At 40.8% G+C, this 16,792-nt stretch overlaps 3 protein-coding genes and 1 long non-coding RNA gene across 6 annotated transcripts in view; 1 reads left to right on the top strand and 3 right to left on the bottom strand.

The window, feature by feature from the left end:
* Positions 1 to 1,041: 1,041 nt before the first annotated feature.
* LOC112557103 lies at positions 1,042 to 3,811 on the bottom strand. Its single transcript, XM_025226744.1, has 6 exons — positions 3,500 to 3,811; positions 3,038 to 3,145; positions 2,609 to 2,690; positions 1,972 to 2,136; positions 1,761 to 1,855; positions 1,042 to 1,597 (listed from the first exon to the last, which is right to left on the bottom strand). The coding sequence occupies exons 1-6, from the start codon at positions 3,662 to 3,664 to the stop codon at positions 1,541 to 1,543; spliced, it is 672 nt and encodes a 223-aa protein (XP_025082529.1). The 5' UTR covers positions 3,665 to 3,811; the 3' UTR covers positions 1,042 to 1,540.
* LOC112557105 lies at positions 3,694 to 16,690 on the top strand. The gene is made up of 3 exons (XR_003097893.1): positions 3,694 to 3,823; positions 15,869 to 15,934; positions 16,532 to 16,690. It is a non-coding gene; the product is annotated as an uncharacterized LOC112557105 (long non-coding RNA).
* Positions 4,843 to 8,230, bottom strand: LOC112557102. Of its 3 annotated transcripts, none has more exons than XM_025226741.1 (7): positions 8,149 to 8,230; positions 7,429 to 7,654; positions 6,876 to 6,986; positions 6,578 to 6,659; positions 6,186 to 6,350; positions 5,801 to 5,907; positions 4,843 to 5,276 (listed from the first exon to the last, which is right to left on the bottom strand). In XM_025226741.1, the coding sequence occupies exons 2-7, from the start codon at positions 7,624 to 7,626 to the stop codon at positions 5,226 to 5,228; spliced, it is 714 nt and encodes a 237-aa protein (XP_025082526.1). In that variant the 5' UTR covers positions 7,627 to 7,654; positions 8,149 to 8,230; the 3' UTR covers positions 4,843 to 5,225. The 3 variants fall into 3 exon arrangements, with proteins under 3 accessions (XP_025082526.1, XP_025082527.1, XP_025082528.1); XM_025226742.1 differs by having other exon boundaries at positions 8,048 to 8,158; XM_025226743.1 differs by lacking the exon at positions 8,149 to 8,230 and adding an exon at positions 8,116 to 8,128.
* Positions 9,035 to 16,792, bottom strand: part of LOC112557104 — an 18,114-nt gene continuing 10,356 nt past the window's right edge. The window contains exons 3-7 of the mRNA XM_025226745.1: positions 11,412 to 11,621; positions 10,915 to 11,059; positions 9,985 to 10,336; positions 9,696 to 9,862; positions 9,035 to 9,529 (exon numbers count right to left, since the gene is read on the bottom strand). Coding sequence (XP_025082530.1) covers positions 10,279 to 10,336; positions 10,915 to 11,059; positions 11,412 to 11,621 — 413 coding nt within the window. The 3' untranslated portion in view covers positions 9,035 to 9,529; positions 9,696 to 9,862; positions 9,985 to 10,278. The remainder of the gene's footprint in view (positions 9,530 to 9,695; positions 9,863 to 9,984; positions 10,337 to 10,914; positions 11,060 to 11,411; positions 11,622 to 16,792) is intronic.

The following is a 16,792-nucleotide window of genomic DNA, read 5'->3' as shown; positions in this document are numbered from 1 at the left end:
TTGCCGTCGCAAGTTGCTAACTGTGCAGCCAAATCGACAACATGTAACTTTTTTTCTGGTGGGGAGGGGGAGAAGGGGGAAACTGCTGTTTCTAGACCCAACTTTTTTTTTTTTATCTTTTCACTGCCTGGTCTTGCTCTTTCGGATTGCTGGAATATTCTGTCCCCACCACCTCTCCGACGATCTATTTGTACAGGTCGGTAGGGTTGGCAACGCCTGCAAGTTTGATGTTTTCGGGAACGGGTTGGAGGGGTGGAGTGGGGTAACCCTCAAATGAGACGGTGCGTAGTGGCGGCTGGGCTTGGCTTGCCTGAAGCTGGTCTTTGGAAAAGCTCATTCTGCAAACTTTCTCCACCGTCTAAGAGCTTTTCTCAGGTGATGACGCCTGTACCTTCATTATCCCTGGCTGACACAAAGAAGAGGCGGGTCGTTTGTCGACCATGGTTTACTACTCGTTGGGTCGGAAGTGACGTCTGCGCTGAAATGAGGGGAGGTAAACGACGAGTCCGGGAGGTGTTTAAGATGTGATTAAAAGTGCATGGTGTCGGAAACGATGGGATCGTGTACAACGAGATAGAAATTATATAACATGTCTTCAAGTAACCTTACATAGGCAACATAGATAATGTAGAGAAAATTCAACTTGAAACGGCACGTGTATCTGTGTGTGAATTATGAAGGAAAATAACCGGTCACGTAAACAGCTGATTGTATAATTGAACTGAAAAAATGAGTGTCGAATCGTCGTGTAACAGACCTATCCAATCTCTCTCTCACCCATGCACCCACCCCTGACAGACAAACGCAAAAACACACATGTCTATACATACATACAAACACGCTCAACATGCACAAACCAACAAACACGCTAGGATTATTTTGTGTTTGTGAAGTTACAGGTGGATGCTCTAAGCCAAGGACAATCTTCGACAATGATAATGAGGACGACGACATGATCATGATAATGATTAAAGTGGATAATAGAAAAATCTAAAAATAGATGTACACAAAATAGGAATGTTTTCACCCAAAATACACACGCAATGACTTCATTCCTTTAATTTTCTGCACAAAGACCATCAAAACGGAAAGAAATGAAAACTTCATATAGTGAGCGGATACGTGACAAGAGCAAATAACGCAAGACTGCTTTTCAATTTATTGCATTTTTGGGAGGGGTGGGTGTGATTGCATGATCTCTTACGGCAAACCAACCAGTAAGGCTGTATCACAAGCTAACAAGTGTCACAAGCAGAGTAAGAATCAAACGCCCCAGAAGAGTTATGAACCAAGGACGCCCAATCCTCAATGTATTGGTGATAAGTGCTAAGCTTTTGCGCCACCAGATACTCAGTGCTGCTGATATCTTTTAGAATTTAAAAAACTCCTCCCCTCCCGTCCAAAAAAAAATAAAGAAATTATACAGGAAAAACCCAGCATGTCTTTTGAAATAGAAATTTTCAAAAATTTTGACACTTGAAATAATTATTATGGGTTTGTAATGGCCCAACATTAAACAGACCTTTTGGAGACTAAACTCTTACACACTCTGCTTTAGAAGTCCAAGAGATGCCATCCCTGCGAGTTGGCTCATCACCTGTTGGCATGAGGTTCAGCAAATAAGCAGCAAACAATAAACGGCCGTGATTTTAATTTTGAGAAAGAAAAGCTAACCACAAACAGCATCAATATACACACTCACACGTACATCCAATTCATACATATATAAATATAAATAAATACATGCATTAAGACATTACCACTTCAGTATTGCAACCTGCAGGCACAGCAAAAGCCTTTTCATCAACCCACAACGTTTGGTTGAGGTATTGTGTGTTCTGAACTATATTGACACCTGTAGAACACGAAAAGGATCTGATCATTCATTGAAACTCGAGTGAATTTAAGTGTAGTACAAAGCTGCATGGTATCTTTCCAACGGAAAGTCCAAACCTAATGTCTCAGCCATACCTTCTCTGTGATAGTATGTCGTTTCCGCTATCAATGCACAGTTTCCAACGGTAATGGTCACCTGACCAGTGACGTCAGAGGTGTTGTAGTATACAGTGTTGGCAAACACACCTTCCAGCGGACTTAGAATGGGGGCCACACCGAAGGCAACCATAGATGCATTGTCTGTAAAAGTGTTCCAAAAAGCAACAACAACAAACCAACTTTACAGTGCTGAACTGGCTTAAAATGTCTTTTCTGTTAGTAGTTACAAACTTACTTCTACGATCTATATAAGCACTTATGTGAAAGAGGAAAAGACGTATGTTTACGTTTACTAGTGGTGTTTACATTGAGATGAGGTCTTACGAGAGGGAAAAATAAAAATCCACCAAATGTAATGTAGAACACCGAATTTTAATGAAAATATAATTATTTGGCCAGAACTAACCAGTGGTAAAATGAACTCAGTTCCCTAGGACCACAACATGAAAAAGAGACAGCTCAGGATACTATTCTCTGGTATTTAGAAGACCTCTTACGAAAAGTAAACAGTGTTTCTGCCTCCATTTTTCTTTACGAAATCTAGTTCTAAAGTTTATCTTTTCATGCCTGTTAAAAGTTCATATCTATGTTAGACCAGCAGAAGTTGACTTACGTGGAGTACAGACAGGACGAAACGGCTCTGTGACCTCATGGCGCGTGCATCTGGTCTCATTGACGATGACATAGCTAGCATTCTGGCGACAAACATAACAAAGCTCATACAGATGTTGTATGGATACATAGTGAGGAGCTTCTGCACTCTTCGTCTTTGTGTTTTGGGCAGCACTTTTCCGTCATTTAATGAAAAGCTAGTTACGGGTCTGAGTTAAATTTCGGATGCAGTATTGACGGTGTGGCTGCCATGGTCTAGAAGTGTACAAACCTGTTTGACTTGCTGAAACTAGTTGCTTCACGATCCGTTGTATCGCGAAGTAACCAATTTACTTCCCTATATGCCAGCAATAAACCCTACCAACGATCACCTTTCGAAGGAGCTATAGAGCAGAGGGTACATGATAAAGGAAAGCAGCCAATGCCTCACCTTCCGGAAGTCCAAAACAACTCGCAGACTTTCAGGATGGCCGTCTATCGTAGTCAGGGAAGTGGAGAATCTCTCGTTTTCTTCATCGTAATTAATCACTTTCCAGACCTAATCAAAACCAAAATCAGAGTAATTTCTCCTCTCACATTTCCTCTCCCCAATCAATCACACACACATTAATAACTAAGACACTTCATCGCTGAACTAAGGGAAGCAATCGTAATGTGCTCAGGCCACTTCCAACTGAGGTCGTATTCTTCGCTTCTCTACCCTTCTGATTCGTGCAGAGTCTTTATCTCTTCATCTAGACCAGTTAAATATAGGCAGGATCGGTTAAGCTTTCATAAAGAAAATATGCTATGATTAAAGTTAAGGGCAAAAGGACAAGGGTGCAGCACCCCAAACGAAAGCGAAATCAAGCAAGCTCAAGAAAAAAAAAACAGTCTTATCATCAGGACTTACTTCATGGAACTTATTGGTGCCTTGAATAATGCTAGCCTCCATCGTCCGTGCCGTCGTGCGCCATGCCTTAGGTGTGCAGCACCGGAAGAGCTCGCGACCCGTCACGAGTACAAACACCAAGCTCAGCATGAGGCTAAGTTCACACCATGCACGTGGACCCAGCATGACGTCACACCACCTTGCTGCCTGTCAACAGGTGAAAGAGATGGAGTTGCTAGTCACTGGAGATCAAGGGCTTACTATGTCGACAGGAACATGTCTTATAAAGAGCATATCGTCCACTGAGCCCAGATGCATGGCGAGACGCTAGGCGCTAGCTGCAAGGTAAGCCCGAAGTATTTAGGCAAACAGCTTAACTCTTTATATATATATTTTTTATTTAAGCTGACTGCTTTTGGCTGCCATTCAGTTAGCGTCTAGACACGACCTATGCCCCTTTGCTGCATGACCTAAAGCTGTTCAACTGCTTATTTAAGTTCATTTTAGCGAACTGCTTATGATTATCATTCAGCTGGGCGTCTACCAAATTTCCGAGCGCTAGGCCTCTGTTGCATGAAACGAGATACAGAGTGCACGCAAAGATGTCTTTCACCGCAAAGATAACAGTCCATTCAACTTTCCGACAACAGGTACTCCAGAGCCACTTGTACTGAAGGCAAACTCAAAGCTGTCATGTCAATGTTATACAGTGTTCGTTATTTATTTATTTGGTAAGTGAGTGAGATAAGGAGGAATTTATCATAAAGAAGTTATAGACGGCCAGCTGAACGAACAATTTGCGTTGTTCCCACAAATAAACATTCGTACTTCTGTTCTTTATAGACAGTGTCTATGTATCTATACTAGCCTGTTTGGGTTATATATGGGCTCTTTGTGTAGTCTGGGAAAAAGAGATATCAAAACTCAAGCGACCTAGCCGTGATGTGGAAACGAACAGATGGCCAGTTTTCGATAGTGTGTTCTGAAACACTGTTCCTGTGTAGACATGCATCAAGTATCGGCCAGTGTGAATTTATTCCCATTAAAACATTACAGAATGCAAAGCAAAATAAAAAAACACACGTAGTAGCTTGTTTGTTCCTATGCAGAACAGCCTTGAAGTGTGTGACTGTTTGTTTGTTCGTTTGTTTGTTCCGTAAAGTATGATGAAATCTGCGCATTTACAAATCATAATAAGCAAATAAAACAAACAGGTTTGAATAATTAAGCTGACGCGCTGTCATTATAAAATTATTGATTCTGTGGAAAAGGAATCAATTATAATTTAATATTGAAGTTCTTCATTCACGCAACCTTTGCAAAAATCAGCATGCTCAGAAAGAGATCAACAACACACACGAAAGTATTGTTCATACATAGGTTTATTATTTGAAGGCTGCAGCCAACAGGATAGTTTCAAACAAATAATAATTATACATATCGTGGCATCACGATATCGAACTCTTCCGGTGCATGGTGATGGTCACAGGAGTACATTTCTCGAGCAAAAGAGGGTAATAATCATCGAGATTAGAGTAAGTAATATCTTGCACAGAGCTTCGCTCAGCCATAAGAAAAAAATACCTCATTCACCTCACTAGCTATTAAGAGTGGACCTCTACAATTATCCTTGTCTTTGGCCTCTTTCTACTACATTCCGCAAACTGCATTTTGTCAGTGTTCTATAATATACAAAATTTCATCATACAGGAGCAACACCACTTTACACCAACAATTTTCGTTTCATTCAAATAAAAGGCCACTTCAGTTCATCCTCTAAGAAGTTTTCTGTCATCACCTGTAATGTAGGAGATAAGAAAATAAGTTGCAACAAATCATTACAACACCCCTGAAGTAAGGGAAATGTGTGAAAAAGAAATGTGGGGTCAGCCAGGCACATCAAAAGAGGTCACGAATCACTTTTGCATACTCATATGAAAATTTGGACTACTGTGAGTCCTCATGGAGGCATCTTTCAACAAACTAAAACTCAGCACGTAAAAGGGCGTTTCCATTTGAGCAACATAAAAGTGTTCGGGAGTGGTTTAGAGCCCTGGCTTAGTGTGAAACCTGTTTATGCAATTCATTGTTTGCACTTTATTAGATCAATCCACTGACCTCCTAATTGGTAAATTTGTCAGCATGTATATTCTTTTATAATACACTGCTCGGTGATTCAGTATTCTTACTAATCAAATTGCAACTGAGCAAAAGAAATGGTTTAGAGAATAACAGCTGTGTGGTTTTTCTACTTCTAGCTTCTTTACTGGTCATGGATGGAGGACAAAAAGATTAACATATAAATGAACAAATGGAGATTACCTCGGTTGTCATGGGAACCTGGTGGCAGATAGCGGGAGGAGTAAAGACCTCGCTGGGAATGTCGTGAAGGGAGGAGTTGTAAAATGTTTGCGTCTCAAAAACCTTCCCTTGAAAAAGGAAATGAAGATGACATCGTGTACATTTGAAGCTTCTTATGCAAATCATCTTAAAGAAGACATATCCTTTTGCATTACTTTGTAGTAAAAACGTGTTTAAGTTTGAATCATTTATTTTCAGAAAGTGTGCATTCTAGTCTAATTTCTGTCTCAGTTGCTGTCTTTATTTAAATTTAGTATGACGCGCAATTCACGCACTTTCGTTTGTTTAATCTTCCTTATTTCATCTGCCTACAGGTAGCAGTGACTAAAGAATAACAGATTCTTACGATAATTTCTAGCTCCCCAGATGTCTAGAAAGACAGGTACGAAAGATATACGCGTGAAGGACACCCTGTAGTGGATGTCGTCAATAGCCCCCATGAATTCCTGGATGAACTGCACCTGATCGTTCACTCCGAAGTAGGACTTGATGAGCGTCATTGTAGAGTTGTCTGAAGACAGAGAGAGAACTAGATGCACACTTACATGTACAAGTATGCATTTTGCGAAAAAGACATAGACACACACACGTAGGAACCCATGAACACACACACATAATACAATGAATTTCCAAATCCCAATCACGTACAGAAACGCATGGCCAATAGACATAGCAGTCCACAGCATGTGCAAACATGTACACAGCATATACAAACATATACTTGTCCACAGAAAGTACCTGGAACGCAGAGAGGTCTGAAGGGGTGAGGGAGGAGCGTCTTTCTGCACGATGAGTTGTTGATGACAGTGTACTGCGCTTGCTGCCACAGTGAGACGATGACATTCAGTGCACATGGCAGCGAACACGGGAACAGGAGCCTGGAAATGTCAGCTATGAAGAACTCAGAACTATGTGGATGTCTGTGTCAATGGCCGTTGCTTCTATTTTAGTAAATGCAACCTTTATATATACAATGCTTGTCCAAACCGACGGGTGAACATGGGAAGAAATATTCTGTAAAGAAAACTGAACTCACGCCAGGGAAGTCAAAGTATTTATCGATTATCTCCCTGCCGGTCGGAGGTATCTCTTCAGTGCTGGTGAGTATTTTCCTCAAGCTCGCCGAGTACACAATGCGACCGATAGTCTTGAGACAGAAAAACACGAAGTCACATCAGACGATGCCATGACCTTCTGGAAAGTCTTATTACCGCACTGAATAATTATGTAAGTGAGCATCTAACTTACATATTATTCTTCTTTCCTTGTAACATACAGCATTCTTGCCCTCTTCCCTTCCATTTGTGAGTGATATATATATATATACTTTATCTGTATGTGTACATCTTTACTTTGTAAGGGTTCACGACAACATAACAGAAACTGGAAATTGGGAGCTAAGATTAGAGGATTATGGTTCTTGTTCGGATTGAATCATAGTAGGTGTTTTAAGATATATCTGACTTCTCAATCTCTACTTCGCTCATTTTAACATGATTTCAGCTTGTATGTCATGATATCCATAACATGTTCTGGCATTCTCCTAAAATTGTAAGTAGTCCCCTGTAGGATACAAACGAAATTCTCACTTTGCTAACAAAACTCTTGCCATCCGCGTCAACAGACCCGAGAGTTATGGCCCTCCCTGTGGTCAGCGACTCGTGGATGCACCAGGCGGACTGACGCTTTTTAGCACCAGCTTCTGGAACATTCGCTTCGTCGACTGCGGCAATCACAAGACTTATAACTACCGAGATGACACAGAGGGTATTCCATCCCAGAGCCATGTTTTCAGTTGAAGGTGAGCTCGACTATCTGCAATTTTTCGATGTCAATAGTCTTTAGATAGTGATGGGCTGTATGCTAGAAATAACTGCTAATGCATAGTCATTCTTTGTTTTAATAAATTATTCTTAAATAAAATGCAATAAAAGAATATCTTATATATATATATAAACTCAATAAAAAAATTTAATATTGTTTAAAGACGCCATACATTTTCAAGTTATTTCGAAGGCAATAATATTGGTAATCTTACTTGGAATCAGTACATTATTTTGTAAACGCAGCGAAAGTAAAATTGAAAACAATTATCATTTTAGATTATCAGTATCTTAAATTTTCTTCTGAGTGTACAAGCAGCGGCATCGCTCTAACGTGGTTACCATTGTTGATACAATACAATTTTCTCAGAACAAAAATACGTACATGACGTTGTCTCATAAAACAACAAAGTTGTATGTATCAACAATGTTAACTACGCAGATTCAAGTCACCAAGAGCTCAGCCACTTGGACCCTGACGCTCACCTGTACAAGGTGCATGGGTTAGAAGTCAACACATTCTATAACACACGCGCGCTATCACACACATATTTCTTATCTTGCATATGTCATGACTGTTTCTGAGATAAATGGGAAAAATATTCTCCACCCTGCAGCGACCTAGAAGGGTTAAATTTAAAACACTGAAAAGTGTGTGCGTGAGTGTGTGGGTGTGTGGGTGTGTGTTGTAAACAGTTGTAGATTCAAGGAATGCAGTTTTAAAATTTTTTTATTATTATTAGTGTTGTTGTTGTAGTAGTAGTAGTAGTAGTAGAAGAAGAAGACAGGGAGTTCCACAATGGTCAACAGTTGCTGTTGCTGGAACGACCTACAGTCATAAAATATCTAACTACTGTCTCCAACCCGTCTGTCCTTCGCGCTCTGTCTGTTTGTTTGTCCGTCCCACACTAGTTTTGTTTCATATTCAGTCGTTAGCCGCTTGGTGCTAGCTAGTAAGTTTTGTTTTGCTGTTCAGTGCCTTTTTGATATTTTGGCTTCTAATCCATATGGGAGTTACTTTATTATGATGGTTTGAGTCTTGTGTGTGTGTGATAAGGTAGGTAATAGTGCATGTGTATTACATTTTAGGGGCTGCGTCTACATCTGTGATGCATGCATGGTTTTGAATAGAGCTGAAATTTTAGAGGTAGGTTTATTTAATATTTAGTGTGTGTGTGTGTTAAGTGAAGAATGTAAACAATAAAATAAAATTACTAAACAAAATTAAGTACTCATTTCAATAATGTAATATATAAATAATATATAACAGAATATAAGCAAGTAGGGTCAGGAGAGTTAGCCAGGTGACATCAATCAAGATCAATCTTTGACAAACCGAAACTTTCTCACCTTTGGTCAATCAAAGGATTACTCTTGTATTTATCTTTATTGAAGAAACAACTCCGAGATGAAGACAACTTCCTTGTAACAATACTGCATGAGACGCTCAATCCACACCTAAGCTGAAGACCTAACCAATATTAAGCTACTAAACTCCATTTCATTTCAAAGATGACATCATAAATCAATATTCAAGTATCTAAATAAATATTGATTTTCGTAAACTTATACATTATTTAGAAAGCAATAATGGTTTTAGTATTTCCCAGACGAGGCTCTGTGAACCATTATGCTCATGAACTGTGTAGGTGATCATCTACGCCGTGTGGAGCAGGCTGCCACACAAAACTAGGGCCAGCAGCTGAGTCCAACGTCTTCGTTGTGACTGCAGTCACTCGTCCCAACAGGGTTGTGGGCGCAGGCGAAGATGCTGGCTTCGTTTCCGTTACAAACGACGTTGTCTAATTGAATAGGACCTTCGCCGGCAGGGTAGTTGGTGCCGATGTGGAGTAACACAGGTGTTGTGCTGAAACATTCCACACACATATCTAAAACAAGGATCAAAACACGTTAATACAATAAAACGCTTTGAGAAATACAAGCGGAAGTGCCCAGAAAAGCATCCGAAAGATAAAAATGTTTGAAACATTTTATAATCAGATGAACAATAGATAGGACATATATTTACTCACCGATTGATGTTCATCATTCTGCAGACTACACGAGCTGCGTTAAGAGTTGAAATCATCGTCGCAGACCGTTCCCCATGTCCCGTTGACGCTGACCTCCAAGCGACCCTCCCAGGGCCATCTGCCATCTGCCAGACGCACCACGGCGCTGCCGGAGGTAGTGTGGCCCGCTGCAACATATCCGTTTATATCATCCGACAAAGATGCAATAAAGAGCTAGTAAACCAAGTAGCCCTAAAGTACTGACGTGTTTCTGGGGCCGCCGGGACTGTCTAGTGAACGTCGTTCTCACCTCCTGTGCCAGGATTCAGCTGCTGACCCTGAAGCTGGGATGTAAGGTTTGCATTCTGCTCCTGCAGCGTGTTGACCTGCTGCTGCAATGTTCTGTCCGTCTGCCGCAGTTCCCTGTTCTCCTCCTGCAGCGCCTCCAGGCGGCCCTCCAGCACCGCGAACTGCGCCTGCGCCGAGTCCACCTTCACTGCCGCCCCGTTGACCAGCGCAGGATTGAGGTTCAGACATGCAGTGGTGTGGTGAGTGCTGTTCAGCGAGCAGGTGTAGTCGCCGCCCTCCACGGGGTTGGGCAGGGTCAGGTAGAAGGTACCGTTGCTGTACGAGGAGCTGCTGACTGTCTCCTCGCGAGTAGTCTGCACAGAAGCAATTCGTGAAAGCGTGGCATCTCAGGATACAACAGTTCCCAATATGTACAGTGTAGATCCTCATGTCCAGCTAGCATTCTGACACCTAGAGGCAATAAATTTATTTATAACCCGTTTGTGGTCGTTTAGAGCAAATAGTACAATAAACAAGAATGTATTAAAAACAACAATGTAGAGGAACTATTTACATAGAGATTAAAGATAAATAAAGTATAGAAGGAAAATATGTCTATTGCTCTATCTTTCACGCTTTACAATATTTAGTAAAGAGCTCAAGTTCCCCCTCTTCCTTCGGAAGATTTTTTCCTTGCCACAGACGATCAGCATATCAACTACACCACTCTCACTCAGGACATGAACATAATAATATATTCTTTCAACAATAACAAAATGATGTGTCCTTGTGTGCCAATTTGTTTGTTTATTGGTGTTTTATGCCATGCCAGCAACTAAGGCTATATCATGGCAATTGTAGGAGTCCAAGTCAGCTATATATAAGTACATAATAGCTACAAGTCAAATATATTAGTTTCCTGGGCGAAGAACAATGGATAGGACAAACAAACCGTCCACAGAACAGTGAAGGGTGGGTCCCGATGTTAAGCAGTGTCCCACACTCCAGTTGCACGTGCCACTGCTTCGTGTCCTCCCGATAGACAGCCCTGGGCTGCACGTGCGCTGTCAGGTGTCCGCCAATCGCAGATGGAAGTTCTGCAAGTCAACAGGTGTCCTTAGCTGTCGTGTTACACACGATAAACACCGTAACATATATATTCAGTATTTTTACTTTAATTACTCAGCAATCTACTATATTCATCGCTCTGCTCTTTTCTTTCTTTCTCTTTCCTTCCTTTCTTCCATCTTTACTCTCTTTCGTTTCGCACGTTTAGGGTTTTTTTCCCTTTTATTTCGTTTCAAATTTTCGTTTTCAAATTTCCTTATCAATGTTACCACACCAGCTTCATTCACATTCTCTTTCACCTACCTTTTCCCTCACTCACTCGACCTCCACTTACCTGTCTATTCACTTGCTTACCTGTGCGCTGTGTCAATTATCGCTTACCTGGACGACTGATGGTGACGCTGCGCGTTTCCGTGTCGCTGGCGCCACCTTTGTTGATGTTGACGTGCACCGTGTAGACACCAAACTGGTCTTGCTGCACCCGGGACACCCGGAGACCAACAGTAGGCAGAAATGACAATTCTTGAGTTGTTGTTGGCGCCATGAGGTAGTTTCCTGCTACCAAGGTTGCTAGGAGACTCGGGTGACCCCCTGCAGGCACGAGAGAGACCAAGCTGACAAACACACTAGAAGTTTTTGACTTAATCATGTTATGTGTGTTTTATAACCTGCTGCAAGTGAAAGTCACTGTTACGATCTCTCAAACTGTGAATACGTACTAAAGCTTGATATTAAAACTGTTAAACGGCATTAAAATTATTGATTTCAAGAAGAAGCGTAACAAATAAATTCGTTTGGAGTGGTTTGATGGAATCTTTACTGTCTACTGCAGACCTGGGCAAGGGGCGGCCCGCGGGCCGGATCCGGCCCGCCTCCTGTCTCTGACCGGCCCGCCTGCTGGCCCGCCCGCCACTATATATATATACAGTATTGGGTAAAACTGAGTTAACTATATTAGTCCGGCCCTCTAAAACCATCCCGATTTCTCATGCGGCCCCTTAGGAAAATTAATTGCCCACGGTCCCACCCCTGTTCTATGCTATGTAAAGCTGCCCCTTGCTGAAGGGCAAACCTGACCTGTCAGGGTCATCGCAGTGTGTTGAAGGGTATCTGCCTGACCTGACAGGGTCATTGCAAGTTTCGTGCAGATGTTTCCTTATTCTTCATATTTAATTACTATAGCCCCATACTGATTGTTCTTTGTCACAATACTTCTGTATTAAGGAATTATTTTTATATGATAAACACTGTATGTATCATACTTGCCACAACCAGTTAGAAACATGCATGGCACAATAGATCCTCAAGTGTTTTTGCCCCTGAATGCTGCTGCCTAAAGCCTGTGGTTTCTGCTGACTTGGGGAAAGGTACGAAAGAGGTGGCAGATGCGGGGCCCTCTACCCTAGGGGTCAGCTTTAAAGTCTTACCTGATCGTCTTACCCCGCGTTCGATTTCCCTCCACTCCCTGAGAATTGGGGGTGGACTCTCGACAGTTGAAATGTGGGGCCTCAAATGGTGGTAGGCAGGGTCGTGCTTAGGGGCAGGCGGACGAGGCATCTGCCTAGGGCCCCGCGCTTCAAGGGGCCCCGCGCTTTTGATTGATATGGTAACTAGGCATATGGAAGTGTAGTCAGCCGTATCACATTCTCGCTGTGTATGCAGCGTGCTGTCAATGATAAAAGACGAGATATCCCTGAGGAAAAAAGTGACTTTAGATCCCAACTAAAACCGTGTGATCGTGGCGTGAGGGCCCCGCACATGCCCTTTGCCTCGGGCCCCGCGGGGGCTAAGAACGAGCCTGGTGGTAGGTGCTGTCCTGGCACACTCAGAACTCGCACGGTGATATTACCGTAAAGCAACCTAAAGTTTTCCTGTAATACTGTGAACATTATATTTTTTTACTGAAGTACATCTCTTAAAAAAAAAAAAAAATACCGCAGACCATCCCTGCACCCCACTCTATATTGTTGCCCTATGCAACTGCCTATATAGTTTGCCTAATGATAGACCCGTGGTCATCCCTCACGGCGTGGGTATAGAGGATGAGGTCATAGGTACCCTAAATCTTACCTAATCATTATGGATCTCAACTCTCTGTTACTTTGTGCAGCGTCCAGTTTTACTTGATAACTATCACTTGACTGATTTGCACTGAAAACAAGTAGCTTTGTTTACATGCGAGTAACGAGAGTGTTATTACGCTGAATAGTAATTTCTGTAATCGGAAATCAAATCGAAACAGGGCTATAGTCCAATGGACTCGGGGCTGTGACCAATGGATAAATGGTCAAATGATAGATGGGGATCGAGCCTGTTGGCTCTATACAGAGCCCTAGTGTCAAAAGAACCAAATAATCAGTCTACCAGGGATTCCAGAATGTCATATAAACATACACGGGACAACACAGACAGCGGTTCAGGTGCTCTAGCCCAGGTGACAACACATCACGTGCAGTCCGCAGGCTGCATGCTCACCATGACCAGAGCTCGTGCTCACCTGTGTGCAAGCTACGAAAAGACTTGTCAGCAGGTCACTTCTGTGCCTTACCTCGCAGTGTTGCACGACTGTAAAATATCAAAATATGCTGTCTAGCAAAGGTACAATGTTCAGTCTTTACAATGTTGTTATAGGTCAAGGAATAACCACTTCGTTACACTGTGTAGTCCTCGGACTCTGAGTGAACAATACCCGGAATAAATTGTGATAGTTTTAATTAAAGATTCTTCACAACAAATTCTCTCAATTTCCTGGACGTTTAAGCTGTCATTGATTTTTGAATGAGGCTCATGAACCACTCACGTTCCAGGACACCTTTCTTCTTTGCTATAATACAGTTACTAGTAATCTATTCATGTGAGTAAAAAGCAAGGCACAGAAATTGTATGTTTTGCGCATGCATGTGTGTGCGTTTGTGTGTCTGTCTGTGTTTGTGTGTCTTTATATCCAGTTTAGTTCACATGTAAGATGAGAGGTATTGTGGCCTTTGCAATTAAGATTTAGGATTTAGATTGTTCCTTTCATTCAATGATAATTATAGTATAATTTCCTTGACTGACGATGGTATGTGCCTGTGTGTGTTCATGTATTTGTGTGTGTGTATGTGTGTGTGTCCATTGTAGTTCACATTTAAGGGAAGTGTGTTTAGACCTTTGTGATTAAGATATAGGATTTGGAATGTTCTTTCACTAATGACATTTAAATTTCCATGAATGAAAATTGTAACCTCCACTCCTAGCATGCACTTCCCTCAACACAAGTACATCCCACTATGCAAGCAAACACACATGTAGCAGTCAAGTATATCTACTTATAATGAATAATACAATATAGTGTACAACCAAGTATACTTAAAATGTGTATTATTCAACATCATGAGTTGCATTCCTTAAGTATAATTTAAATATTGATATTTTGGTTTCTCAGCTGAATTAGTTTTCCAGAACACATCATCTCTGAACTTGATTCTTTAGTGTGCTTTGTGCATGCATGCTTGTGTGCATTTGTTTATGTTTATGTGCCTGTGTGTGTTTATGTGGATGGGTGTTTCAGCCTTTGCGATTAAGACATAGAAATTAAATTGTTCCTTCCATGTGATGACATAGTTGAATTCCCTTTAGTAATAATTGCAACTTCCACTCCTAGCATGCTTTTCACATTCACACACTCTCTCTCACATGCACAGACAGAGGAATTTAGATGCATAGTGAGGACAAACAAGAATGAAAGAAAACTGTTCCTCAGTGAGATATTTTCTCATGTAACTAATGATACAGTTAAAGTGTACAACAAAGTACATTTGAAATGCCTATTATTGAACATCATGAGTTCAATCTCTAACTCTAATTTGAATTTCAATAGTTTTAATTTCTCAGCTGAATTAGGTTTTCCATGACACATCACCTCTTAGCTCCCTTGATGTATGTGTGTGTATTGTTTTATGTCAATGGGTGTATTTGTGTTTTTGTCTGTTGGGTGTTTGTATATGTGTCTTTGTGTACATGAGTGTGGTTATGTATGTTATACATTGTAGTTACATTTACGGGATGGGTATTTAGGCCTTTGCAATTATGATTTAGGATTTATATTGTTACTTTTGTTCAATAACATTTAAATTCCCTTAAATAACTGAACTTCTAGCATGCACTTTGCACTCTACACACGCATACACAATCAAAAACAATAAAAGAGACAGGGAGTTAGATTATAATAATACAATACAGTGCACAACAAAGTAAACTTGAAATGTCTATTATACAACACCGTGAGTTGCAATCTCTAAAACATAATTTGAATTGTAAAAGTTTATTTCCAATCTAATTTAGTTCTTGCACAACACATCTCTCAACTCCATTGATGCTTTAGTCTGCTTTGTGCATGCATTTGTGTGTATTGGTGTCTGTCTCGTAGTATATGTGTTTGTGTGTGTACATTTATCTATTTAGTTTTCATGTCAGGAAACAGTTTTTTTGGTCTTTGCAAGTAATAAATAGGATTTAGACTGTTTCTTTATTCTATGAAATATTTAATTTTCTGGAATGACAATTATTACCTTCACTCCTAGGATTCACTTCCCACCACATACATTCACATGCACACACACACACACCGGCGCATATAGACACTCAGACTCACACACAGTTTGGGACCAAGACTCTTTTTAATTCTTTGCTGCTATACAGATACTATCAATCTATGTGCTCTCAAATTATTACATGTGGGCTTAAAAAAAATTTAGTCTAGAATTGAAGGAATTAGGTCAGAATGTCTATTGTGTATGAGATTACAGTTACCTCAAAATACCATTGCTTTATTAATATGTGTTCCTCATCATTTACAGATCACAGGTTTGGTAAACCAGCTTTTAAAACCAGCAGGCCAAGTGGTGGTCAGGTCAGCCCATAAGGTAAGTGGCACCAAACACAATTTAGGCATTTTCGATTATGATTGAGGATTCGTTTCATTCAATGAGATATTTAAATTTCCTTGAATAATAATTGTTACCCGCACTACACAGCACATTATCTCTTAACTCCCTTGACACATGTCTTTTGGTAATTTCACCCATGAACCATTCAGTCACCTTTCAAGGATTATAATGATGCAGACACATTGATTTCATATAACTGCTTTTGCAATTAAGATTTAGTATTTGTGTATTTAGATTGTCCTTTATTTAATGACATAGTTGAGTTCCATTAAATGACAATTGCTATCTGCATTTCTTGTATTCACTTCCCAGCACACATGTGCGCGGGCACACACACATACAAATACACAGGCACTCAACTGCTTCTTCCAATACTTGCATAGAGATTGGTTTTGGAAGGAACTGCCTCTAGGTTTCTTGTAGGAATCTCACTCTTTTGTTCTCATTTTTTTACTATGTATAATGGTGAATAGTAATTGGCAGCACATGTTTACACAATGCTATTATTTTGCCCAATGCTTTCTGGTTGCATTGCATTAGCCACAGTTGTACATTTCCCTTTTATGTTTTCAGGCTATTTCCATTCCTTCCTTTTCCACCAACCTCACTCCTTGCTGTCCCTTCCCACACCCTATACTTCATCAATTTTCTTCTTTAATCCCAGACATTCTTTTTTACCTTCTTGTCATGATTTCATCATTTCTAACCTCTTCCCTTCCCACAAACCTTCAAATCACCTCCCTATTTTCCTTCTACACACCAATTTCCAAACCTTCTCAACTTTTCACCTCTACCTCTCACACTTTGCTACCCTCCAACTCCCTCTCTCCTTTC

This window comes from Pomacea canaliculata, linkage group LG2, assembly GCF_003073045.1.
Source record: "Pomacea canaliculata isolate SZHN2017 linkage group LG2, ASM307304v1, whole genome shotgun sequence".
Classification (NCBI taxonomy): domain Eukaryota; kingdom Metazoa; phylum Mollusca; class Gastropoda; order Architaenioglossa; family Ampullariidae; genus Pomacea; species Pomacea canaliculata.
The sequence above is the reverse complement of the archived record's forward strand: the minus strand, read 5'-3'. Positions and strand labels throughout refer to the sequence as shown.

What these genes read in the sequence shown, in the direction of transcription:
- LOC112557103 (XM_025226744.1), bottom strand. Translation starts at nt 3,664, where the DNA reads ATGCTGGGTCCACGTGCATGGTGTGAACTTAGCCTCATGCTGAGCTTG. An exon ending in TCGTCCTGTCTGTACTCCAC is followed by an intron (nt 2,137 to 2,608) that starts GTAAGTCAACTT and finishes ACACTTTTACAG; the next exon opens with ACAATGCATCTATGGTTGCC. An exon ending in CAGGTTGCAATACTGAAGTG is followed by an intron (nt 1,598 to 1,760) that starts GTAATGTCTTAA and finishes TCATGCCAACAG; the next exon opens with GTGATGAGCCAACTCGCAGG.
- LOC112557102 (XM_025226741.1), bottom strand. Translation starts at nt 7,626, where the DNA reads ATGGCTCTGGGATGGAATACCCTCTGTGTCATCTCGGTAGTTATAAGT. An exon ending in GCAAGAGTTTTGTTAGCAAA is followed by an intron (nt 6,987 to 7,428) that starts GTGAGAATTTCG and finishes TTCTGTCTCAAG; the next exon opens with ACTATCGGTCGCATTGTGTA. An exon ending in CAGACCTCTCTGCGTTCCAG is followed by an intron (nt 6,351 to 6,577) that starts GTACTTTCTGTG and finishes CTCTGTCTTCAG; the next exon opens with ACAACTCTACAATGACGCTC.